Consider the following 26112-nt stretch of genomic DNA (forward strand, 5'->3'; position numbering starts at 1 on the left):
CTGCCTGCTATGTCTTGCTCTGGAACTTGTTGGCCCTTGGGTGGTGCTTGGTTTCAGAGTAGGTATGGAGGCATTTGATGAGCTCCTATCGATTAATGATCCCTGGATTCAGGAGTTGTCTGATGTTCTCAGGATTTGGACTTAAGCCTCCTGCTTCTGGTTTTCAGTCTTATGTTTACAGTAGCCTCAAGACTTCTCCATCTATACAGCACTGATGATAAAACATCTAGGTTAAAGATGAGAAGTTTCTCCACATTGAGGGACACCCAGAGAGTTTCATTGAGTTACATGGAGAAGAGAAGAGGGAGGGGGTAGTTAGAGGTGACTGGAATGAGATGAGGTGGGATCAAAAGAGGAGAGAGCAAGCTAGCCAGTAATCACTTCCTTATGCACGCTTCTCAGTCTGGACTGCTCAGAGATGTTCATGGAGTTATACAGGGAAGAGGAGAGGGAGGAAGTAGACAGAGGTGGCCAGGAGGATAAAAGAGGGAAAAGAAAAGGAGAGAGACAGATCCAGACAGTAAGCAGTTCCCTAAGTGTTCTCCATCGTCTGGAACACACAGAGATTCACAGAGTTGGGTAGCGAAGAGAAGGGGTAGGGAGGAGACAGAGACAACCTGGTGGAGAAAAAGGAAAGTTCAAAGGAGGAGAGAGTGATCAAGCCAGTAATCTCGCTCTCAGGTAAAATTGGGTACTGAAGATTGGGTTTTTAAATGTACAAAGTTGATAACAAATACCAAAAACAAAGATTAAAAATCTAGAGTAGAGGTTGGATTTTAAAAAATACAATATTAAAGAAAAGAAGAAGAAAAATAGTCACGAGAATTATTAAAAACAACAACAACAACCACAAAAATATATATATACAGCGTTTGCTTTAAAAATAGGGTCTTTTTTTTTGAAAAGTGATAGTAGGTTATAAAAATTAAAATTAAAGGAGAAATAGAGGACTTAAAATTTTTAAAAAGTTAAGAAAAAGGAGAAGAAAAAGAAAAGAAGAAAAAACAATCAACAACATCAATCAAAAAAAAAAAAGAGGTCGTAAAAATAGTAAAGATATTTCTGGGACTTTCTCTGGTGTTGTGGGCAGTGTGGGATCACTTCCAAGGCAGTTCCCTCTGTTTAGCTTCTTCTGTTTGCTGGTCTCTTCAGTGTCTGATTTCCGCCCTGACACAAGGGGGGCAGTGGTGGACACTTTTTTTTTTTTAGGCTCACTTGTTCAGTCGCACTGTGGGGAGGGAGGGATGCTGCAAACAAATAACACTGGCATGTGCTCGCAGTGTCTCAGCCGCGCTGGGCATGCCCCTGCACATGGCACACACTGCTCAGGCTTTACATTGCTCCACCGGGAACCATCCGAGGCCGGCCCTAGGCTGCTTGCACCTCCCCGGTCTAAGCCGCTCAGGCTCAGCTCGCATGTAGCCCTCAGAGGCGCAGATTCGGTTGGGCCTGCGTTTTGTGCCCTTCCCAGGAGCGAGTGGCTCAGGTGTGTGGCGAGCGCGGTTGCTGCGACTTATCGCCTTTTCCTGCTGCTCAGTTTTCTGGGTGTACCGCTGGCGCCCCTTGCCAGGCAGATGGTGACTGTCCAGAACCCCAAGAAGTCTTAGTTAGCAAAGAAGCCTGCTTGCAGTTTGGTAGGTAAAGTCTCTCCGGGGCTGCGATTGCCCCCTTCCGGCCCTTACAGCTCTAGCTGCCTGTCACTGGAGGGGGATGGTCTGCAGCCAGCTATTTCTGTTCTCTCCTTTTTTCTGTGCGTGCTCCTGGCGGTGTCTTATGTTAGAGCTCTTCACGTGGTAGCTCTCCCATAGTCTGGTATGCTAGCCCAAGTTAGTTCGCTCTGGTTACATTCGGGGCATTCCGGCCCGATTCTTAAAAAGCACTGCAGCCCGTGCCTCCCTGCCCAGCCCCCACTTGCTAGTGGCGGATTCAGGCGTCTGCGCTGCTTCTCTGCTGGGAGAGTTACCGTTGGGCTCGTAATCTGTTGGTTTTAATTATTTATTTATTTTTCTTCCCTGTTATGTTGCCCTCTGTGCTTCCAAGGCTCGCCACAGACATGGCAGTGAGAGTGTTTCCTGGTGTTTGGAAACTTCTCTCTTTTTAAGACTCCCTTCCCGGGATGAGACTCCCTTCCTGGGATGGAGCTCCCGCCCTACCTCCTTTGTCTCTTTTTACATATTTTATATTTTTCCTACCTGTTTTTGAAGACAATGATCTACTTTTCTGGGTGCCTGATGTCCTCTGCCAGCATTCAGAAGTTGTTCTGTAGAATTTACTCAATGTTGAAATGTTCTTTTGATAAGTTTGTGGGAGAGATAGTGGTCTCCCCGTCCTATTCCTCTGCCATCCTGCTTTTGTTTTTTCAGCAATGTTAATACATCTGTGCCCTGGAAAGAACAGATGAAGATAAACTGAACTACACAGAAGTCCTGGAGCTGGACAACTGTTGCAAACCATTTAGTCCAATTTTACGATTTATAGATGAGGAATCCTAGGTTCTTGCCTGGAAAATCCCATGGACGGAGGAGCCTGGTTAGGCTGTAGTCCATGGGGTCACGAAGAGTCAGACACAACTGAGCAACTTCCCTTTCACTTTTCACTTTCATGCATTGGAGAAGGAAATGGCAACCCACTCCAGTGTTCTTGCCTGGAGAATCCCTGGGACAGGGGAGCCTGGGGGGCTGCCGTCTAAGGGGTCGCACAGAGTCAGACCCAACTGAAGCAACTTAGCAGCAGCAGCAGCAGCACGCCTAGAGAAGGGCTGTGGCATTTTGAGCAAGACAGCAGCAGACAGAACAAGTAATAAACAAAAATAAATTAAAGAGGAGTGCAGTGATGTTGCATTAAATCTCAAAAGCATTTGAAACAGTGAGTATATGGGTCCTAGAGTGAATCCATTCTGCTTATAACCACATTTGGACACTGGTGTCCATCCGTCACAGCTGCTTTGTCACTTCAATTTCCACTCTTCTCATATATGGACAATGGTTTCAAATGGAAATCACTATTGGAACTTGAAGTGTTTGGAGTTATCTGTCCATAGTACTTTTGTAAACAGATATCTGATCTAGTAAAAAATAACCTCTTCTATGATAATATTAAGTACTAGAGCAACTATTAGTGTTAGTCATTTTCATGCAGATTGTCTTATTTGAAAGTATAGGGTAGATTTCATTACAGATTAATCTCAGCATAGAAACAGAAACAAAGATAAAATTAGAAAAATCATTTTATAACAAGTCAGCATAGGATCATTAATTCAAGTAAGTGTCATCCATAAATGCTAAAACTGTAGGGTGAAAGGCTAAGAGGTTTGATATTTACAGAGCCCTGAAGTACTACACCATAAATTTTTATTAATTAAATGTAAAAAAAAAAAATGAAACTCTCCCATAGAGAAATCTGGCAGATACTACTTTATTATATGAAGAACGCCCATACCAATAATGGGATGACATTATATGTCCCCACCTCCCAAATGAATTTCAGTGGAACACAAATGCACCTACATAGCTGTCTAACCAAATAGTAACTGAAATCTAATCTCTAAAAAACAATCACCTGCAGAATATTTTACAAGACTACTAAATTGAATTCCTCACAAAGTTAAATGTTCAAAGAAATACAGAGCAAAGGGAACTGATAACAGGAAACTAAAGAGAAAAGGTAACCAAATTATATGCGTATCCCTAGGCTACATATTAAATTGTAAAGAAAAGGAAAGCTATAAAGTATAGTCTAGGCAAATCAGGAATTTTTAAGTATATGTTGTACATAAGATAATATTATTGTACTCATGGTAACTCTTGAGTGTAAATATTATTGTTCTCCTTATAAAAATCATTGTTAATGAGACATACACACACTAAAGTAGAGAGATGTTGATGGATAGGTGGATAGATAGATAAACTGATATTAATGGAAGAAATTTTTACATACTGAGGAATGGGGAAGTCATTCTTGCTTATACTTCATACTTGAATTTTACATTAAGTAAAGCAGCCTCTTTGTGACCTATCAGACATACATTATCCATCTGTTTAATCATTTTTTTTAAAGGGTTGACTGACCAGAAATAAAAAATGTTAAAAATACAGATTAAATGTTCTTGGGACATCAAAGCTGAAAAGACTCCCTCCCCAGGTCTCAAGGCCATACTGACTTTGTAAACATGCTGATCTTTGGAGGAAAAAAAAAAAAAAGAAACCTTGAAGGAATGTTTCCCTGACTTGCTTGATGCACTTTGTTCTGACAAAGTATACAACTGTGCTGAAAACCATGCTTCTCCACAGCAGCGCTTAAGAGTGATCTGAGAGGCTGTCTCACAGGCTTAGTCCTAAATTTGGCTCAAATAAAACCCTTTTATTCTTAATATGGCTCAAGGTTTCATTGAGTCAGACAAGGTTGTGATCCATGTGGTCAGTATAGTTAGTTTTCTGTGATTTTGCTTTCGTTCTGTCTGCCCTCTGATGGATGAGGATAAGAGGCTTGTGGAAGTTTCCTAATGGAAAGGATGGCTTTGTAAAACTGGGTCTTGCTCTGGTGGGCAAGTAAATCTCAGTAAATGCTCAGTAAATCTTTAATCCAATTTCCTATTTATGGATAGGGCTGTGTTCCCTCCCTGTAGTTTGGCCTTCAAAAAGACTTATTTATGCCAACATATTGCAGCTTCCAGGACTGTGGTAGTCAGTAGCCCTGACCCCATGGCAGGCCCCTGTCAACCCAAGCCTCCACCAGAGACTCCAGGACAATCACAGGCAAGTCCAGCTCAGTCTCTTGTGGGGTCATTTCTCCTTTCTCCTGAGTCTTGGTGCAAAGAAGGTTTTGTTGTTGCCCTGGGGGTTCTCAGTCCTTCTGCCAGATGTCCAGGTTAGGAAATCTGTTGTGGGCCCTGGAATCTTTGCAACAGTGTAAGAACTTCTTTGCTATAATTGTTCTGCAGTTTGTGTGTCATCTGCTCAGTGGCTCTATGGTGGGCCAGTGGCGACCTCTTCCAAGATGACTAATACCAAAAGCCATGCCTCTGCTGCCGCCAGAGTCCTTGTCCCCACAGCAGGTCACTGCTGACCCATGCCTCTGGAGGAGACACTCAAACACTCAAAGGCAGGTGTGGCTCAGTCTCCTGTGGGGCGTCACTGCTCCTTGCCCTCAGTCCTGTGTGCACAAGGTTTTGTTTGTGCCCTCTGAGCATCTCTAATGGGTCTAAGATTTGATTTTAAACGCAATTGATCCTCTCCTACCATCTTGTTGAGGCTTCTCCTTTTTACCTGTGGATATGGGGTATCATTTTTTGGTGGAATCCAACATTCTCCTGTTGATGGTTTTTGTCCACAGGACTGGAAAAGGTCAGTTTTCATTCCAGTCTCAAAGAAGGGCAATGCCAAAGAATGTTCAAACTATGGCACAATTGCACTCATTTCACATGCTAGCAAAGTAATGCTCAAAATTCTCAAAGCCAGGCTTCAACAGTATGTGAACCAAGAACTTCCAGATACTCAAGTTGGATTTAGAAAAGGCAGAGGAACCAGAGATCAAATTGCCAACATCCGCTGGATCATAGAAAAAGCAAGAGAATTCCAGAAAAACATCTACTTCTGCTTCATTGACTACCCTAAAAGCCTTTGACTGTGTGGATCACAACAAACTGTGGAAAATTCTTAAAGAGATGGGAATATCAGACCACCTTACCTGCCTCCTGAGAACTCTGTATGCAGGTGAAGAAGCAACATTTAAAACTGGACATGGAACAATGGAAATTGGGAAAGGAGTATGTCAAGGCTGTATATTTATGTTGTCACGCTACTTATTTGCAGAGTACATCATGTGAAATGCTGGGCTGGATGGAACACAAGCTGGAATCAAGATTCCTGGGAGAAATATCAATAACCTCAGATATGCAGATGACACCACCCTTATGGCAGAAAGCAAAGAGGAACTAAAAAGCCTCTTGATGAAAGTGAAGAGGAGAGTGAAGACGCTGGTTTAAAACGCAACATTCAAAACATGGAGATCATGAATGGCATCTTGCCCCATTACTTCATGGCAAACAGATGGGGAGAGAAGGGAAACAGTGAGAGACTTTATTTTCTTGGGCTCCAAAATCACTGCAGATGGTGACTGCAGCCACAAAATTAAAAGACCCTTGCTTCTTGGAAGAAAAGCTATGTCCAACCTAGACAACATATTAAAAAGCAGAGACATTACTTTGCCAACAAAAATCCATCTAGTTAAAGCTATGGTTTTTCCAGTAGTCACATATGGATGTGAGAGCTGGACCTGAAAGAAGCCTGAACCCCAAAGAATTGATGCTTTTGAACTGTGGTGTTGGAGAAGACTCTTGAGGGTCCCTTGGGATGCAAGGAGATCAAACCAGTCAATCCTAAAGGAAATCATTAGAAGGACTGAATATTCATTAGAAGGACTAATGCTGAAGCTGAAGCTCCAATACTTTGGCCACCTGATGCAAAGAGCCAACTCACTGGAAAAGACCCTGTGCTGGGAAAGATTGAGAGCAAGAGAAGAAGGGAACAACAGAGGATGAGATGGTTGCATGGCATCACCAACTCAACGGACATGAGTTTGCACAAACTGTGGGAGATGATGAGGGACAGGGAGGCCTGGTGTGCTACAGTCCCTGAGGTGGCAAAGAGTCAGACACGACTGAGTGACTGAACTGAACTGAACTGAAACTGACTTTAAAAATCTAACCAAATGTATATAAAACATCATGCTTAATAGTTTATGTTAATCTTCACCCTGCAAGAGATCAGAAATGATGAAGGATGAAACAAAGATATTTACCCAGATAGTATGACAATGTATATAGAAACTGCAATTAATTATTAGTAATTTTTTAAATTTAGCAATGCTGCTTGATATAAGGTCATCAAATGATAAAATTAATTATACCTCTGTATTCCAGATAATAAAATGATAGTCATTATTTGAAACTTATAACAGTATTAGGCATCTTGCAAAAAAGTTTTACAAGCCAATTTACTGAAAAAGACATTATTAAGAAAATTAAAGAAAGCTCCCCAAACCAAGGACTGTATACCATGCCCACTAATTGAAAGACTCAATGTGTCATGATGTTAAGTCTTTTCAAATTGATCTAATGTCACCCAGATAAAAATCCCAGCAGACTGTTTTGGTAAATCGACTGACACTCATACTAACAAATATCAAATAAAAATTGATAACATTTGGAAAAATAAACCTTTAAGATCAGACAAACAATACAAGAGACAGAACAAACTGGGACACTTGCACTGTCAGCTACCAAAGCCTGTTATAAAGCTTTACAGGCTAAACTAGAAACAGCACACCTTTCATCAAGCCACCACACCCAGGATTTTTGTGTTCATAGAGGACTGCACTCATACTGTGTAAATGGGAACTTCAAGACTACCAAGGTCAGTATAAGAGGAAACAATCTTACCAGGTGGCGCTAATGTAAAGAACTCGGCTGCAAATGCAGGAGACATAGGAGACACGGGTTCAATCCCTGGGTCAGGAAGATTCCCTGGAGAAGGGAATGGCAACCCATTCCAGCATTCTTGCCTGGAGAATCACATGGAGAGAAGAGCCTGGCAAGCTACAGTCCATGGAGTCACACAGAGTCAGACACAACTGAAGCAACCTAGCACTCAAGCAATCTTACCTTGGGGATGAGGTAATTTCTGAATTTAATGTCACGGGTCATGACATGGGGCAGACTGCTGGGGACCAGATCAACGTATCTCTGGATCCCATGGACCACAACATCCATGTAGGGCATGAGGCTCCTGTCCTCCATGCAGGGGCTCTGGTGTCTGCCAAGCACGTGGTCAATCTCTTCCCGGACCTTAGCTGGTAACAGATAAGTAAGAATGATAGAGAAAAGTACACACCACATTTGTATACAAATTGAAGGACACACGAGGCATTATGAAGGTGCTCCAACAACATTATAAACATCAGTTATAGTTCAGAAACTCACCTAAACATAAAGAGATAACTGATATAGATATATTTAACTCTCCTGTGAACTAGGCTTAAGATACATCTATATATACCTCTTTATTAGTATACATAATAAGATAAACAGAAACTCCCTGTATTGGGGGAACTACGATAGAGAAAGGAACTAAAAGTCTCTGAATTCAAGAAGTTGATTCTTCCCTAACCTTGCCTCTCAGCTGTGCACCTCACTCTTTTCCTCTTTTTCTGCCCAGCATCCCTGAGTGTAGAGCCTGTTGGTTTCAGTTTCTCGGAAGAATAAGCCTCTCTCATCCCACTGGAGAAAATGCTACATGCTAAAAGGATTTGTCAAGGGGACAAGGCAGAGACAGCTACTTTTTTCAGTCTCTTTTTCCTTCTACCCTCTTTGACATTTGGTACTTCTAAATACTGAACTTTATGGGGCTATAGGGATATATATTAACTTTGATTAGCTACCTTTTCCTTTCTACATTCAGGATGCAGCTTCATCTTCCCTACTGAGTTCATTATTACTCCTCAGTATGTTCTCTGTGCTTCAGAAATGTGCTGAAGATTTGCTAGCTATTTCCTGACCTCCTCTCGTTCAACTTTAAAACTCTTAGTCTTCCCTGGAGAAGGAAATGGCAACCCTCTCCAGTACTCTTGCCTGGAGAATCCCTTGGACAGAGGAGCCTGGTGGTCTACAGTCCATGGGGTCGCAAGAGTCGGATACAACTGAGCAACTAACACACACACAAAATTGAGATACTTGATGGTGCAAGGGCACACTTTATCTACTCTCCCATCTCCTGCAGGAAGCAGGATGGGGAAGGCAGCACCTGGGAGGCAGGTTGACTCCCCCCACCCTCATCCCCAAGGCTTCTGGAAGTCTTGGGGCCTCAGTGCCTGCAACAGCTGGCCTTGGGCAAATAAAAGACTAAGTTGTTTACTGGCCAAAAAAAACTCTTAGTCTTGTTTGTAATAAGTTTTTAATGGGATGGTGAAACAGGACAAGATAATGTCTTTTCTAACCCACCATTCACAATCATAAACTCTTACAAGGTAAATTTCAAAAAAAAAGGTACTTTGTAAAATATAAAATTGTTGACCCTCAAAATTCTTATTTTGTCAAGCATCATTTTTATAGAAACAGACTTCTGGATATAAAAAATATATATACCTTTATAGGCATCTTATGCCTAAAAGGTACAGTTTCTTGTGACTCTAAATGCTTAGAGCACTTCCCAGAATGTGGGCCTCCCTGGTGTCTCAGACGGTAAAGAATTCACCTGTCATGCAGGAGACCCAGGTTCAATTCCTGGGTCAGGAAGATCCCTTAGAGAATGGAATGGCAACCCACTCCAGAGTTCTTGCCTGGAGAAGTCCATGGACAGAAGGGCTTAGAGGACTACAGTACATAGGGTTACAACTAAGTAACTTTCACTCACTCATCGCTCCCAGAATGTGGATGTTATCTCAAGCAACCTCATTAAGTTTTAGAATTTCCACTCAGACTTCAACAAGGAGAAGTTCCATTTTCCCTACACTGGCTTTAGAACACGGCATTTTCAGAATGAGCAGACGTGTAAGTGGTCCTTCCATAATAAAACCAATATGCAGTCCCAGGCTATGAAATGAAATGACCTCTCATGAAATCCAGGTGCTGCTGTATTGATTTTGTTGCTGTCCACTGTGTCTTCAACCTCTCAGGTTATGCAAAGATGTTCTCTTATTATTTAATGAAGGATCCCTTCATTAAATCTGAAAACATTAAGCTGCTCAAACAGAGATTTAAGTAATTCTCTAAGAGTAACAAGAAGGAAAGCACTCCCAGTTTCTTTCCAGTATCTCTTCTGAAATCATCCTGACCACCATGTTATCATACCTATGACCTGTGCTTGTTGTCTCTGTAACAGCTCCAAACAAATCATATATAGTAGCTGTCAAGCTTCCAAATGCAAAGTCCAATTGTTCATTGTGCTTTTCCTAGGAATGATTTGATACAATTATTTGACAATTATTAACTTTTCAGAATTACAGGTAATCCAAAATAACTCACATTATTTTAAAGTTAAGCCTATTGTGTGTGTGTGTGTGTGTGTGTGTGTGTGTGTGTGTGTGTACGCGCGCGCTAAGTCACTTCAGTCATGTCTGACTCTTTGTAACCCTAGGGACTGTAGCCCGCCAGGCTCCTCTGTCCATGGGATTTTCCAGGCAAGAATACTGGAGTGGATTGCTGTGCCCTGCTTCAGGGGATCTTCCCAACCCAGGGATCGAACCTACGTTTCTTACATCTCCTATATTGGCAGATGGGTTCTTTACCACTAGTGCCACCGGGGAAGCCACACACACACACACACACACACACACGCACTGCAAGGTACAATTTTAGAAAAAAACTACTGTAGAATATAGCAAGAGATTATAGATCAGTTGACTCAAACATCAGTTTCTCATAACTTACTCCTCGCTTGCCTTAAAGTTCCTTCCATTCATCAGCCTCTTTTGCATTTAGGTGAGCCAAGCAGTGGGCTTCCCTGGTGGTTCAGGTTTAACTCCTGGGTTGGGAAGATCCTCTGGAGTAGGAAATGGCAACCCGCTCTAGGATTCTGGCCTGGGAAATTTCATGGACAGAGGAGCCTGGCGGACTATAGCCCATGGGGTCACAAAAGAGTCAGACACAACTTAGCAACTAAACAACAACAACAAGCAACATAGTTTTTGCCAGTGAGATACAAGCAGAAGGCTATTGGAACTGTTTCCTCTATGCCCTCCTTCCTACCCAAAACAAATATTTGAAGGAGTTATTAGAATACACCAACATCATTTGGGGACAGGAAGTTTTAATAATGAGTGAGCCTGGCAGGCTACAGTCCAAAGAGTCACAAAGAGTCAAAACCAACTGAGGTGACTTAGCTTACTAGCACATGAGCTCCATATACTCAGCACAAGTAAATACAACTGGAAGGGATATGAATCCTTGATATTTCAGGACTACTGTACTATTCCTACACTGACAGAAGATTCTTCGTACGTGAGATAGATATGGCTACTACTTGTTAAAGCATTTATTAATAGGTTTTCTCTTACTTATAGATGAACAAAATCTTAATTAGTAGAAATAGATAAATTAGGGCCATAACATGAAAGATGTTATAAGCCTGAATCAAGATCTCATTACTCTCTTCTTTGTTAAAAATGTACATGAACTCAATACTGTCTGTATATTCACGATGAAGCTGAAATTGTATAAAAGTTAATACTGCAGCACAACCTAAAATGAACTATATGTAAATTATAATAAAGAGGATGGATTCACAAAGACAATACAGGACCATCATGGTTGTATTCCACATGCAATACAATTAGCAGCTTGAACAAAGAAACAAATGTAGGAATAAAAAGAATATACAGCTTGAAGTTACACTACAATCATAAAAACAGAAAGTAGAGGCTTTCTCTGCCCAAGGGGAAAAAGGGATGGGAAGGAGTAATGCAATGCCAAAGCTGACAAACTTAGTGAACATCTCTCATAAATAAGGAGACAGACAGCAGTCGAAAAGGACAAGTAACGCTGTTTTAGGATTGATGCGATGATGTGACACAGAATACATAGCAAGCAGGCAGTTTTAAATACTGAGCAGAAGGGATCATTGGAGAAGGCAATGGCACCCCACTCCAGTACTCTTGCCTGGAAAATCCCATGGACGGAGGAGCCTGGTGGGCTGCAGTCCATGGGGTCACCAAGAGTTGGACACGACTGAGCGACTTCACTTTCCCTTTTCACTTTCATGCATTGGAGAAGGAAATGGCAACCCACTCCAGTGTTCTTGCCAGGAGAATCCCAGGGACGGTGGAGCCTGGTGGGCTGCTGTCTATGGGGTTGCACAGAGTCGGACACGACTGAAGCGACTTAGCAGCAGCAACAGCAGCAGCAGAAGGGATCGTTAACATGCAAAAAAAAAGCATATTTTGTAAACATGTCCCTGGACTAGCATTAATTTTATGATGCATTTATAATCTCCAGGGCCCCAGTGCCATGTCTACTATTATGTAATAAACACAACTAAGACAGACTAAACTCACTGAATGTGTGCTCTTGTTAATTTCCCTCAGTAACAGTGGCATCACACAAGCTTTTGGCTTCTCAGTTCAAAATTACTCAAGTCAGTTAAAAAAGCAGTGCTCTCATAAAACAATATTAGTGTTTCCATTGCTTGAATTTGATTTGCAGATACAGTGGTTATGTGTACACAGCCTATCATTATTACACAAAACAATTAAAGATAACCTAAATAAACAAATAGCTTACCTTGTCATAGATCTGGACACTCGGTATTGTGAGGATGGCATTTCTAGAGTAATGTCACACAAAAGGCAGAGAGGATGTTCTAGGAATCAGTCCATCCACTGAAACAACTACTGGCCACGCACAAAGGGTCGGAGCAATTATTTTTGCACCCTGGAAATTAAACACTTACAGCATCCAGGAGTATGCTTAGATAAATGTGTCTGGTACATAAATCGAACCAGTGTTTTCTTAGGTCAGTCTCCCAGGCAATACAAAGAAAAACAAAAATAAACAAACAGGACCTAATCAAACTAGTAAGCTTTTGCACAGCAAAGGAAACCATAAACAAAACGAAAAGACAACCTACAGAATGGGAGAAAAGTATTTGCAAATGATGCGATCAACCAGTGTTTAATTTTCAAAATATACAGCTTATACAACTCAGCAACACAAATATAAACAACCCAGTTGAAAAACAGGCAGAAGACCTCACCAGACATTTCTCCAAAGAATACATACCGATGGTCGAACCAACAATCTAAATTCCGTATCCTTCAAAATTTCCTTAAAAAGTGAAGGAGAAATGAAGACTTTCTGAGCAAACAAGCAAACAAAATTGAGGGAATTTGTTGCCAGTTAAACTGGCTCGCAAAGAATGTTTTAAAAATCTTTAGAGAGAAGGAAAATCATATAGGTGAGAAATGCATCTACATAAAGAAAGGGTTATACAGAAAGAATGAGTGACAGTGAAATAAAAAGTTTTGCTTATTTACTTTATTGCTCTGACAGATAAAAATTTGCAGAAAATAGTAACTATATTTGATTATGTAATGGTTATGGACATATGTATAAATATACATATGCTTATATATGGACTTCCCTGGTGGCTCAGATGGTAAAGCGTCTGTCAACAATGCGGGAGATGTGGGTGCGATCCCTGGGTCGGGAAGATTCCCTGGAGATGGAAATGGCAACCCGCTCCAGTACTCTCGCCAAGAAAATCCCATGGACAGAGGAGCCTGGTGCAGGCTACTGTCCACGGGGTCGCAAAGAGTCGGACATGACTGAGTGACTTCACTTACCCTTACCTTATGCTTATATGTAAGTGGAATGAACCGCAACAATGATACAGAGGATGGAAAGGAAGAAGTATAATTATTTGTTATTATAAGAGACATTAACTGTAAAGTGGAGTGGTGTTATTCGCAAGTGCATCAGAGCATTTAAATATGTGAGGCAAAACTGACAGAACTTCAAGAAATAGAAACAAAATGAATAAACTGCTTCAGTTCAGATCAGTTCAGTTCACTTACTCAGTTGTGTCTGGCTCTTGGCGACCCCATGAACTGCAGCATGCCAGGCCTGCCTGTCCATCACCAACTGCCGGAGTTTACCCTAACTCATGTCCATTGAGTCTGTGATGCCATCTAACCATCTCATCCTCTGTCGTCCCCTTCTCCTCCTGCCTTCAATCTTTCCCAACATCAGGGTCTTTTCAAATGAGTCAGCTCTTTGCATCAGGTGGCCAAAGTATTGGAGTTTTGGCTTCAACATCAGTCCTTCCAATGAACACCAGGATTGATTTCCTTTAGGATGGACTGGTTGGATCTCTTAAGACTTAAAACAAATTTAATCAAGGAGGCGAAAGATCTGTACACTGAAAACTATAAAAAAGAAAATGAAGAGGATCGATTAATGAGAGATATTCCATGTATATGAATAAGAATTAATATTGTTAAAATGTCTATACTACCAAAAGCAACCTACAGGTTCAATGAAATATGTATCAAAATAGAACTTTTCACAGAAATAGATAAAAAATTAAAGTTCATATGCAAGGTTTTCTCTGGTGGTCCAGTAGTTAAGAATCTGCCTACCAGCGCAGTGGGCATGAGTTCAGTCTCTGCTCCAGGAAGATCTCACGTGCCATGAGGCAACTAAGCCCATGCACCACAACTACTGAGCCCAGGCACCCTAGAGCCTATCCTCTGCAACAAAAGAAGCCACCACAGTGAGAAGTCCATGCACCACAACTAGAGAATAGCTCCTACTTGCCACAGCTAGAGAGAGCCTGCAGAGGAATGGAAACCCAGTGCAGTCAAAAGTCAATAATTAACTTTTTTTTTAATTCATATGGAAGAACAAAGGACCCTACATAGCCACTGTAATACTAAAAAAGAACAAGGGTGGAGGAATTGCACTTTCTGATTTCAAACTATATTACAAAGCTATAATAATCAAAACAGCATAAAAACAGCTACACAGACCAATGTAAAAGAATAAAGAACCCAAAAATAAATCGACAGATTTATGATCAACTGATCTCAAGATACATAATGTGGAAAGCACAATTTCTCAAAAATAGAGTGCTGGGAAAACTAGATCACCACCTGCAAAAAAAAAGAATTTGAATCATTATCTTACAACATACAAAACATCACTTCAAAATGGACTGAAGCCATAAACATAAGACCTAAAGCCATGAAACACCTAGAAGAAAGCAAAAAGGGAAAGCTTCTTTATATTGGTCTGGGCAATGATTTGTTCAATATGATACTAACAGCATAGGAAAAACAAGCAAAAATACAATATTTTTTCCTACCAGTAATCCTAGCCACAAGTACCCAGGAAGTAAAAAGTACATCTTATGACCCAGTCTGGCAGAGAAGCAAGTTCAAAATCCCATTCAACTCCTAAGCATAGCTCCAGCATACGTGTATCAAAACAGTATACTGTACACATTAAATGGGCTTCTCCAGTGGCTCAGTGGTAAAGAATCTGCCTGCAATGCAAGAGACACAGGTTCAATCCCTGGGTCTGGAAGATCCCCTGGAGGAGGGCACTGCAACCCACTCCAGTATTCTTGCCTGGAGAGTCCCATAGAGAGAGAAGCCTGGTGGGCTACAGTCCATAAGGTCCCAAAGAGCTGTACACAACTAAAGCGATTGAGCATGCATGCACACACACATTAAATACATAAAAAAATTCCAAGTTTTACTGAGGTATAATTGACAGGTAAAAAACTATTTAATTGAAATAGAAGAACTATCTGACCAACAAGGCTTCTCTGATAGCTCAGCTGGTAAACAATCTGCCTGCAGTGAGGGAGACCTAGGTGCAATCCTTAGGTTGGAATGATCCCCAGAAAAGGGAACAGCTACCCGCTCCAGTATTCTGGCCAGTATTCACATTAATTAGGCTAGCTTTAATAATTACAAAAAATTATAAAATACATATTGGCCACTATGTAGGTAAACAGGACCCCTGTACATTGCTCGTGGGAACATGACTGCTGTAGTCGCTGTGAAAACGGTTGGCAGTTCCTCAAATTTATACATAAAATTGCCACATATCTCATCAATTCTACTCCTATAAATACACCCCCACAAAAATGAAAAAATGTCCATCAAAAACTTGTACACAAATGTTTACAGTAACTCTATTCATAAGACTCAAAGACAGAAACAACACAGATGTCCACCAATAGATGAATGCATTTAAAAAAATTATAATATGTGCAAAAATGGAATATTATTTATCCATAAAAGAAAATAACAAAGTACTGATCCATGCAACTTAGATGAACCTCCTAAATACCATACTAGGTGAAAGAGCTAGAAACAAAAGGGACAATGCTGTGAGACTTTTCATATGATATTTACATAATAGGCAAATTCATAGAGATATAAAGCAGATAACAAGTTAACACAAGATGTGTTAGTGATCATTTACTGGGCGGGTATGTTTCTGCAGAGTAATGGAAAAGTTTTGAAATTAGAGAGAGCAAGTAATCACACAATATTGTGAGTACAATAAACACCACAAAATTGTACACTTTAAATGGATAATTGTATGCTATGTGAATTTCATCTAATTTTTTTAATGACATTATTCCACAAACTGATCTACAGATTTCCTACAATCCCTACCAAAATCACTACTGTCTTCCTGGCAAAAGTTGATAAGCTTATCCTATAATTAGTATGAAAATTCAGGGCACTGAGAATAGCCAAAATACCCTTTAAAATTAACAACAAAGTTAGAGGACTCACACTTCTCAATTTCAAAACTAACTATAATACAATGCTAGTAATTAAGAAGAACAGATAATGTGTTATGGTAGAAGGTTTTCATATAGACTATTGGAAAAGATTTGAGATTACACAAATAAACCCTTCCACTGATTAAGTCAACTGATTTTTTACTTAATGCCATAATGGTTCGTGTGGGGAAAACAGTCTTTTCAACTAATGGTACGGGGTTCAGTCTCGGATACCAGCCTCAAACTCCATATCTATGACAATTCATTTTACTTTACACTCAATTAAGGCTTCTCTCTTTCATTCACCTACTCTTTCCCATCATACATCTTTGCACCTCTACATACACTATTCACCCATCTGAAATTCCTTTCTTTCTCTTTCATGCAAATATATTAAATTTATTTTCAACCACCTGACATGCAGAAGTCCAGCTAGATTAAGCCATTCTCTTCCATTCCCTCAAACAGTGTGTGCAGAGATCATACCCATCTTCATATTACACTATGATATTTATATTTTACACCTGTTTGTAATTATTTATTTTCCACCTGAGGAGTCATTCTGACTCTTCTTGGGTATACTCAGTTCACTTCAGTTCAGTCACTCAGTCATGTCAGACTTTTTGCAACCCCATGAATCACAGCACGCCAGGCTTCCCTGTCCATCACCAACTCCCAGAGTTTACTCAAACTCATGTCCATCGAGCTGGTGATGCCATCCAGCCATCTAATCCTCTGTCGTACCCTTCTACTCCTGCCCCCAATCCCTCCCAGAATCAGGGTCTTTTCCAATGAGTCAACTCTTCACATGAGGTGGCCAAAGTACTGGAGTTTCAGCTTTAGCATCAGTCCTTCCAATGAACACCCAGGACTGATCTCCTTTAGGATGGACTGATTTGGATCTCCTTGCAGTCCAAGGGACTCTCAAGAGTCTTCTCCAACACCACAGTTCCAAAGCATCAATTCTTCGGCTCTCACCTTTCTTCACAGTCCAACTCTCTCATCCATGCATGACCACTGGAAAAACCATAGCCTTGACTAGACGGATCTTTGTTGGCAAAGTAATGTCTCTGCTTTTCAATATACTATCTAGGTTGATCATAATTTTCCTTCCAAGGAGTAAGTGTCTGTTAATTTCATGGCTGCAGTCACCATCTGCAGTGATTTGGCAGCCCAAAAAAATAAAGTCTGACACTATTTCCAGTGTTTCTCCATCTATTTCCCATGAAGTGATGGGACTGGATGCCATGATCTTTGTTTTCTGAATGTTTTCACTCTCCTCTTTCACTTTCATCAAGAGGATTTTTAGATCTTCTTCATTTTCTGCCATAAGAGTGGTATCATCTGCATATCTGAGGTTATTGATATTTCTCCCAGCAATCTTGATTCCAGCTTGTGCTTCTTCCAGTCCAGCATTTCTTATGATGTACTCTGCATAGAAGTTAAATAAGCAGGGTGACAATATACAGCCTTGACAATATACAGTATTCCTTTTCCTATTTGGAACCAGTCTGTTGTTCCATGTCCAGGTCTAACTGTTGCTTCCTGACCTGCATATAGGTTTCTCAAGAAGCAGGTCAGGTGGTCTGGTATTCCCATCTCTTTCAGAATTTTCCACAGTTGATTGTGATCCACACAGTCAAAGGCTTTGGCATAGTCAATAAAGCAGAAATAGATGTTTTTCTGGAACTCTCTTGCTTTTTCATGATCCAGCGGATGTTGGCAATTTGATCTCTGGTTCCTCTGCCTTTTCTAAAACCAGCTTGTACATCTGGAAGTTCACGGTTCATGTATTGCTGAAGTCTGGCTTGGAGAATTTTGAGCATTACTTTACTAGCGTGTGAGATGAGTGCAATTGTGCGGTAGTTTGAGCATTCTTTGGCATTGCCTTTCTTTGGGATTGGAATGAAAACTGATCTTTTCCAGTCCTGTGGCCACTGCTGAGTTTTCCAAATTTGCTGGCATATTGAGTGCAGCACTTTCACAGCATCATCTTTCAGGATTTGAAACAGCTCAACTGGAATTCCATCACCTCCACTAGCTTTGTTCATAGTGATGCTTTGTAAGGCCCACTTGACTTCACATTCCAGGATGAGTGATCACACCATCGTGATTATCTGGATAGTGAAGATCCTTTTTGTACAGTTCTTCTGTGTATTCTTGACACCTCTTCTTAATATCTTCTGCTTCGGTTAGATCCAGATCATTTCTGTCCTTTATCGAGCCCATCTTTGCATGAAATGTTCCCTTGGTATCTCTAATTTTCTTGATGAGATCTCTAGTCTTTCCCATTCTGTTGTTTTCCTCTATTTCTTTGCATTGATCGCTGAGGAAGGTTTTCTTATCTCTCCTTGCTATTCTTTGGAACTCTACATTCAGATGCTTATATCTTTCCTTTTCTCCTTTGCTTTTCACTTCTCTTCTTTTCACAGCTATTTGTAAGGCCTCCCCAGACAGCCATTTTGCTTTTTTGCATTTCTTTTCCATGGGGATGGTCTTGATCCCTGTCTCCTGTACAATGTCACAAACCTCCATCCATAGTTCATCAGGCTCTCTGTCTATCAGATCTAGTCTCTTAAATCTATTTCTCACTTCCACTGTATAATCATAAGGGATTTGATTTAGGTCATACCTGAATGGTTTAGTGGTTTCCCCCACTTTCTTCAATTTAAATCTGAATTTGGCAGTAAGGCGTTCATGATCTGAGCCACAGTCAGCTCCTGGTCTTGTTTTTGCTCACTGTATAGAGCTTTTCCATCTTTGGCTGCAAAAAATATAATCAATCTAATTTCGGTGTTATTTAACATGCCAAGCCCTATTTAACAACTGTGGTATAAATATTAATATAATATGGTCTCTGTGTTGAGAGAAATTTTCACTTCACAAATACATAATTTTCTATGTTGACAGATGTATTTGTGGGAGAAAATCATGACCCTGGATCAAATATGATAATTTTTTCCTATATTCATATATCATGTTATATGAGTATAGGCTTCCCTTGTGGCTCAGATGGTAAGGAGTCTGCTTGCAATGCAGGAAACCTGGGTTCGATCTCTGGGTTGGGAAGGTCCCCTGGAGGAGGAAATGGCAATCCACTCCAGTATTCTTGCCTGAAGAATCCCATGGACAGAGAAGCCTGGTGGGCTACAGTCCATGGGGTCACATAGAGTCGGGCATGACTGAGTGACTAACACACACACATATGTTGACAGATGCATTTGAGGGAGAATATTATGACCATGTGCCGGGGTCCTGCCCCAGTGGATCCAAGGAATTCAAAGGGGAGATGGCGTAGGCGAGGAAAACTTATTTATTTAATTAGAAATATAAAGAGAGATTAGGAAGAAATAGTGTAGTAGGAAAATTTAGTGGAGAAAAGAGGTTGAATAACTTGGTTTACGTGGAAAACCAATAAAGTTCCAAGACAAGGAACTTGCACCATCTACGTTAGGCCACCGGCATCCTCTTGAATAGCGGGGGATGCCCCGCCTTGGGCTTCCTCTCTTGTGGATCTTAGAAGCCTGGGCAAGTAAGTATACATGGCGAGCCTCCACGCCCCAGATAGGAATTCATCCAGAAAACAGAGTAAGAAAAGAAGACACGGGGGAAACCTGTCTTTCCAGTGACTGGCCTCCCCTCTATTGTCCAGAAAGGCCTTATATACCTTTTGATTTTACATAGAGATCAGTGGATAAAACAAAATTATGCAGCGTCAGCAGCCCTGACTCTTATCGAGACCAGGCTTTCTCTCTGCATACTTAGTTGTATACACAAATCTTAGGTGATTTACATCATCTTCTGGCCAGAAGGCCAATTAACATTTTACGGCCCTTTTCTGATAAGGGTTTGTCAACCAGAAGACTTATTTGTCTTAAAAGTGTTGTTCTTCTCAAAGTCTGGTGCCACTCTCAAAAAGCACTAAATAAAGTTACATTCTTACATAGCAAGGACACAGCAATTTATAACAATGAAAGAAGTGATTTATAACAAAGAGAAAGTTAATTAACTCAAAAGTCTAGTGTTACTAACATCAAAACTACTATATTCCTGTTTCTATATCCCAATTACATTGATTAATATCCTTCAGCTGTCTAAAAGATAAAGAATATGGAGGCCTGGCAGCAGTCATTGACTCAACAGTGAAACCCATCACCAATATAATTCTTAGCTTTTTAGAAAAGGCTCTGTATCTTTAAGATGCTTTAAGCTTCGTGCCTTTCGCAGTTGGGGGGCTATAAATAATTCACAAGTTGTAAAAAGTCTGGGGGAACCTGTCAGGCAAGTTAGAGAGCCATCAGAAGGGTTTGAGCTGAAACATTCCTTTCATATGCAGGAGACTGAAGCCCTGAGTTAACTTTTTCCCAGAGAATGCCAGAAGAGTGGAAAGCACAGTACAATAAAATCAGGCCGACTCTGGTTTTTGAGGGTAGATATTCAGGAAAACCCAGGGGGAAGCCCTGAAGCCAGATCACGCCTTTGCGTTTTGTCGGGCTTCCTTCCTCATGACCTTTGCCATGGGCGGGATTCCTCACGCTGGCTCCCGGCAACCATGGATCAAATATGATAATTTTTCCTATACTCATATATCATGTTTATAGCATAAATGCATTTTTATCTCAATTCTCTCATATTTTACCTCAATTCTTCCTTACCATCATGAAATATAGGATGACATGAAATACTATGATTTACATTTGTAGATGACAAAAGAATTTAGACAACCTGAAAAGAACACAGAGCTGGTCCTTGATGTTTCTACTTCTGTCTCATACACTCAAACATAAAATCAATATTTTAGGGCTGAAAGGTTCCTAAAGAACCAGGAAACACAACCAATATTTTATGGATAAAGTAACTGGCACCAGAAGAATTAAGTAACTTCTGTGATGTCTCTTAGGCAGAGGGTAGAACATAGCTTAGCACAGGGTACACCTGTAATGTTTGTTTATGTTTCTTACATACACAAAAACAATCATTTTGTCATTCCCAATGCAATTACCTTGTAGGTTAAGATGCCAAATGAAGCATCAAGATCTCCCTCCTATCCCAGTTGTCCTCTGGCAGCAATCTCCCCTTTGAAGTAGATATTCTCTTCCTTACTAAATGCAGATATTTCTGTCAACTAATGTGCTTAAATAGCAACTGTGTGTGTGTGTGTGTGTGTGTGTGTGTGTCCACACACACACGCTAAGTTACTTCAGTCGTGTCTGACACTTTGTGACCCTATGAACTGTAGCCTGCCAGGCTCCTCTGTCCATGGGATTCTCCAGGCAAGAATACTGGAGTGGGTTGCCATTCCCGCCTTCCTGACCCAGGGATGGAACCTGCATCTCTCACATCTCCTGCATTGCAGATGGATTCTTTACCCATGAGCCACTGGGAAAGCCCTAAATAGCATCTAAGTGGTATGAAATCAAAGTATCTCCTTCCATATCAATAACAAGAAATGGCATAGCCATTAGTAATTTCTGGCCTCCAAATGTAAATGAGGGCTCCCAAAACTGAGATCTGACAGATGCTGCCATGCCTCAAGATGACTGCTGAGGAGCTGGGGGAAGGCCAGAAGAAACTTAAGAGGCTGCATTCCTCTAGGTAAGCAAGGAAACTGGATTTGGCCCCAGAGAGCTGAGGTGCATATGGAAGGAATGAATTCAGTGAGCCAAGAGGCTTGCACCTCCTCATACACAGAACGCTAGATTCCTTAACTTGATATCTGATCTTTGATGTTCAGTCTGCTTGCTCCCTTTGTTGCAAACCTGTATATAGCCTGACTCTCCTCCTGCCTCCTTGGAGCAGTTTTCTCAGATGTGGTCACCCTCACTCAGAGTCCTAACCATTCCCACCAAACAAAATAACTCTACTTTCAGGATGTGACTATATTTTTTAGTCAACAGTGGAGTTTGAATGACAAGACTTGTGAGTAATGGGAGCCTTTCCAGAAGGACCTAGAAGTCCTTCAATTGCTGCAGGCATCCCTTTGGAGAAGTTACCAAACTGGTTTCTGGAAATTGGTGTGAAAACCACTGAACAGTGTCAATAGGACTGAATTGCAGTTCTGTTTTCTGGGCATGCATTTTCTTGTCTATCATCAAAGGGCTCAACCATCAGCCCCAGATGAACACTCTATGATGCTAAGCTCTAGGCAGGACTGTGCTATTCACACTTTCACCTGGTGTATAGAAATCTGGACCTCATGGAGAAAATAGCAGAAATGATTTTGTTAGGGGAAGCACACTGATTGAAACAGCCCACCTTGGCCAAGCACCATAGTAACCATTTATGTGAGCTGTTTTATGACAGGAGGTTCCTGGTAAGGAACAGGGATCTAATAAGCCTCCACCAACCAGAAGAGTTTGGGAAAGGTCAAAAGGAGACACCACCTGTCCAACCACCTCCCAGAATCCTTCTCTCTGGCCTCCATCTTGTCTGAACAAGGCATGCACCACCAGGAAGGACTCTGAGTCAGAACGATTGGTTAAGGACAACCAGGAAACTAATCCCATCACCATAAAACCCGAGACTGCAAGCCATTTGACAGAGCAGTTCTGGGTTCCCTTACCCTACTGCTCTCCACCCGGGTGCCCTTTCCCAATAAAATCTCTTGCTTTGTCAGCACGTGTCTCCTCAGACAATTCATTTTCAAATGTTAGACAAGAGCCCAGTTTCGGGCCGTGGAAGGGGTCCCTCTTCCTGCAACAATTCCTCAAGAAGAAAGGACTTTGGCCTCACCTGAACCTATGGAGAGCTCAGAATCCTGAAGTTTTCATTCAATTTTTCCATTAGATTTAGAAAAGTCTGATCTTTATAATCAAAACGGTTCTGGAAAATAATGGAGCAGATCACACTTCAGGGAGCACAGCACAGGATGAAAGTGGGATTGCTGCTGCTACTAAGTCACTTCAGTCGTGTCCGACTCTGTGTGATCCAATAGACAGCAGCCCACCAGGCTCCCCCATCCCTGGGATTCTCCAAGCAAGAACACTGGAGTGGGTTGCCATTTCCTTCTACAATGCATGAAAGTGAAAAGTGAAAGTGAAGTCGCTCAGTCGTGTCCGACTCTTAGTGACCCCATGGACTGCAGCAAGAGTACTGCAGTGGGGTGCCATTGCCTTCTCTGAAGTGGGATCGCAGGGTGAGGCTAAAAAATCAGAAACAATTTTAAGACACTATTGAAACATACAGATAAAACATTTGGTGTTTATGATAACATGTGAAAGTTGTTTTAGAAACTTTAAACTGAAGAAGGAATTCATAGGGCCTGGACTCCATCTTAGGCCTGTTCATGCTGATCATGCCCGGCCACCTTTCCAATGGACTCTGAACTCTGTGTTTAGTGCCTATGAAAACAACAACGAAAGGATAAGACCCCCTCCAGACAAGGGAACCTTGAAGATCGTATCTAGGTTACTCATCGCCTAAGAGAAAACAGACACTAATCACCCCTTCCTCCAGACAGGCCATAAATTTTTCTGTATCAATCAGAGTGTAACCTCGGGTTTATTGATTATTGGCTAATTGTTTGACTGTTTGAGCACATGAGCACATAGCACGTGAATGACGGGGTTATTGAGATTGTATTTTCCTTGGTTTATGTAAGTCTCAAGGAATTTGGAGTGGTGGGTTCAGACACGTTCACATGGGGTATAAAAGATTTTCACAAATGCTGGTCAGGGTCCTTGGCTAAGAGGAGACTCTGCCTTGGGCCCGCCGGTGTAATAAACTGCACTCCACTATCTGCATTGTCCTTCTGAGTAGTTTGTTTCCTGGAACACATGGCTACAACAAAACAATATCGTATCTACGAATTCCCTTAACAAACATTCAACAAGCATAAAATCAACCCTTCACTTTTAACTTAAAATGAGTAGATTTCAGCACAGGTAATTAAATAATGGGTTGTTTTTAATTATTCAATTCACTTCCACTGCCTTTTCTTGTACCCTTTTCACCCAAGATGCCTGTTAATTTGAAGAGAAAATGGTGAAAATTAAAGAAGTCATTTAAAAATACCATTTAGTGACACGACTGAGTGACTTCACTTTCACTTTCATAGCTGAGTTACAATATATTAGTTCAAGGTGTACAACTGAAAATGCGATTCAATACTCTTCATTGGTGAACTTAATATATATGAGTGGGAATTTAAAGCACAGGAAGAGAAAAGGAAAAAACATAGCTCAGAGAGTCCGTCACTGAAATCAAGCAAGATTTCTCCTCTAAAACAAAGGAGACTCAGTTGGGGGAGGCAACCAGCTCTTTATCTAGTTAGTCCTCTGGCTGTTTATCTGAGACAGTCAGCTTTGGATGCCCCTTTGAAATGGATGCCTCAGCCATCAAGGATCAAATCAGACACTTGCATTACAAAGTAGTGGGAAAATTGTCAAGATTTATATATACTCCAAGATATATACTCCAGATAGATATATATTCTGTCTGTTAGAATAGGCACTACCCCCCCAAAAAAAAAAGAGAAGAGAAAAAAAGGATGAAGGAATAGAAGGAAGGAGAGGAAGGGAGTGGAGAAGAAAATAACAACTGTTGGTGAGGGTGGGGAGGTAGAATACTACTACCAGAAGCTCCTGTGGAAAACACTAGGATGGTTTCCCAAATAATCAAAACTAGAGTTACCGTATTACCCAGCAATCCCCTTCCTGAGTTTCTCTTCAAAAGAACTGACTCAAACTTTCAAAGTGATATTTGTACTTCTATAACCTTAAAAGTTGAGGTAAAACAATCTAAATATCTCCCCATGATTAATGAATAAAGAAAAATGTAAATATAAATACTGGAATAGTATTCAGCCATAAAAATGAAACAAATCTTCCCACATGACACAACATAGATGAACCTTGAGCAAACTGTACTAAGCGGAAAAAGCCAATCACAGTAGGACAAAGGATTCATGATTCCCCTTATACGAAGTATCTAAATGAGTCAAACTTATAGAAACGAGAAGTATCCATCTGGCCAAAAGCTTCCTTTGTTGAAGTTTTAAAAAAAGACATCTTTCATTTTCACCAAGAATTTTATTGAACAACACATTCACCATTTGTTCCCCTAACTTCTGCAATTTTTCACACAACTTCTTACTTCCATCTTCCTAAAACTTTTTGGTTTTGAGCAAAGAAATGTTCCAAGTGTCTTTTACAGTCTTCTGGGGAACTGAAAATGTTTCCATTAAGAGAATTTTGTAAAAACCAAAATAAATTTATATCTGAAGGTGCAATGTCCAGTGAGTATGGCAGCTGAATCAGAACTTCCCAGCCAAGGTGTAAAAGTTTCTGCCTGGTCATCAAAGAAACAGGTGGTTTTGCATTATCCACATGGAAATTTATGCATTTTCAGTTGATTAATTCCAGACATTTTTCATCAAGTGCTAACTGGAAGCAGTACTTGTGGGAACTAATTATTTGGTTTTCCAGAAGGAGCTCATAATAGAGTTTCACCATAAACATAACATTACCTTCTTTGCATGAAGACTGGCCTTTGGTGTGGTTGGTGGTGATTCATTTTGCTTGCTTCATGATCTCTTCCATTTCACTTTATTTTTCAGTATCCACTTTTCATCACTCATCATAATTTGTTTTAAAAATGAATGTTTTAATTGCATTTAAGTAGAGAGTTGCATATGGAAATACGGACAAGTTTTTTTTCCCATAAAATCATCTATGTGACTGTTAGGTAGGTACAATAGGGAAAAGGAGTCCAAAATAGCTGTGGCTAAAAGACAAGGAAAGGAAAAGCCTGCAAAAATAGAACAAAGGAAGGACCAGAGTGAGGACCTCAGGTAAAACAAACAACACTCCTGGCTGGCCCA

The 26112-nt window shown here is 40.8% G+C and overlaps 1 protein-coding gene across 1 annotated transcript in view; it reads right to left on the reverse strand.

The window, feature by feature from the left end:
* The window catches only part of LOC108634010 (cytochrome P450 2C42-like), a 40602-nt gene that overhangs the window by 8511 nt on the left and 5979 nt on the right, over nucleotides 1–26112 (reverse strand). Inside the window, exons 2-5 of the mRNA XM_018041128.1 lie at nucleotides 9829–9945; nucleotides 8361–8388; nucleotides 7661–7848; nucleotides 2368–2384 (exon numbers count right to left, since the gene is read on the reverse strand). Coding sequence (XP_017896617.1) covers nucleotides 2368–2384; nucleotides 7661–7848; nucleotides 8361–8388; nucleotides 9829–9945 — 350 coding nt within the window. The remainder of the gene's footprint in view (nucleotides 1–2367; nucleotides 2385–7660; nucleotides 7849–8360; nucleotides 8389–9828; nucleotides 9946–26112) is intronic.

This window comes from Capra hircus, chromosome 26, assembly GCF_001704415.2.
Source record: "Capra hircus breed San Clemente chromosome 26, ASM170441v1, whole genome shotgun sequence".
Classification (NCBI taxonomy): domain Eukaryota; kingdom Metazoa; phylum Chordata; class Mammalia; order Artiodactyla; family Bovidae; genus Capra; species Capra hircus.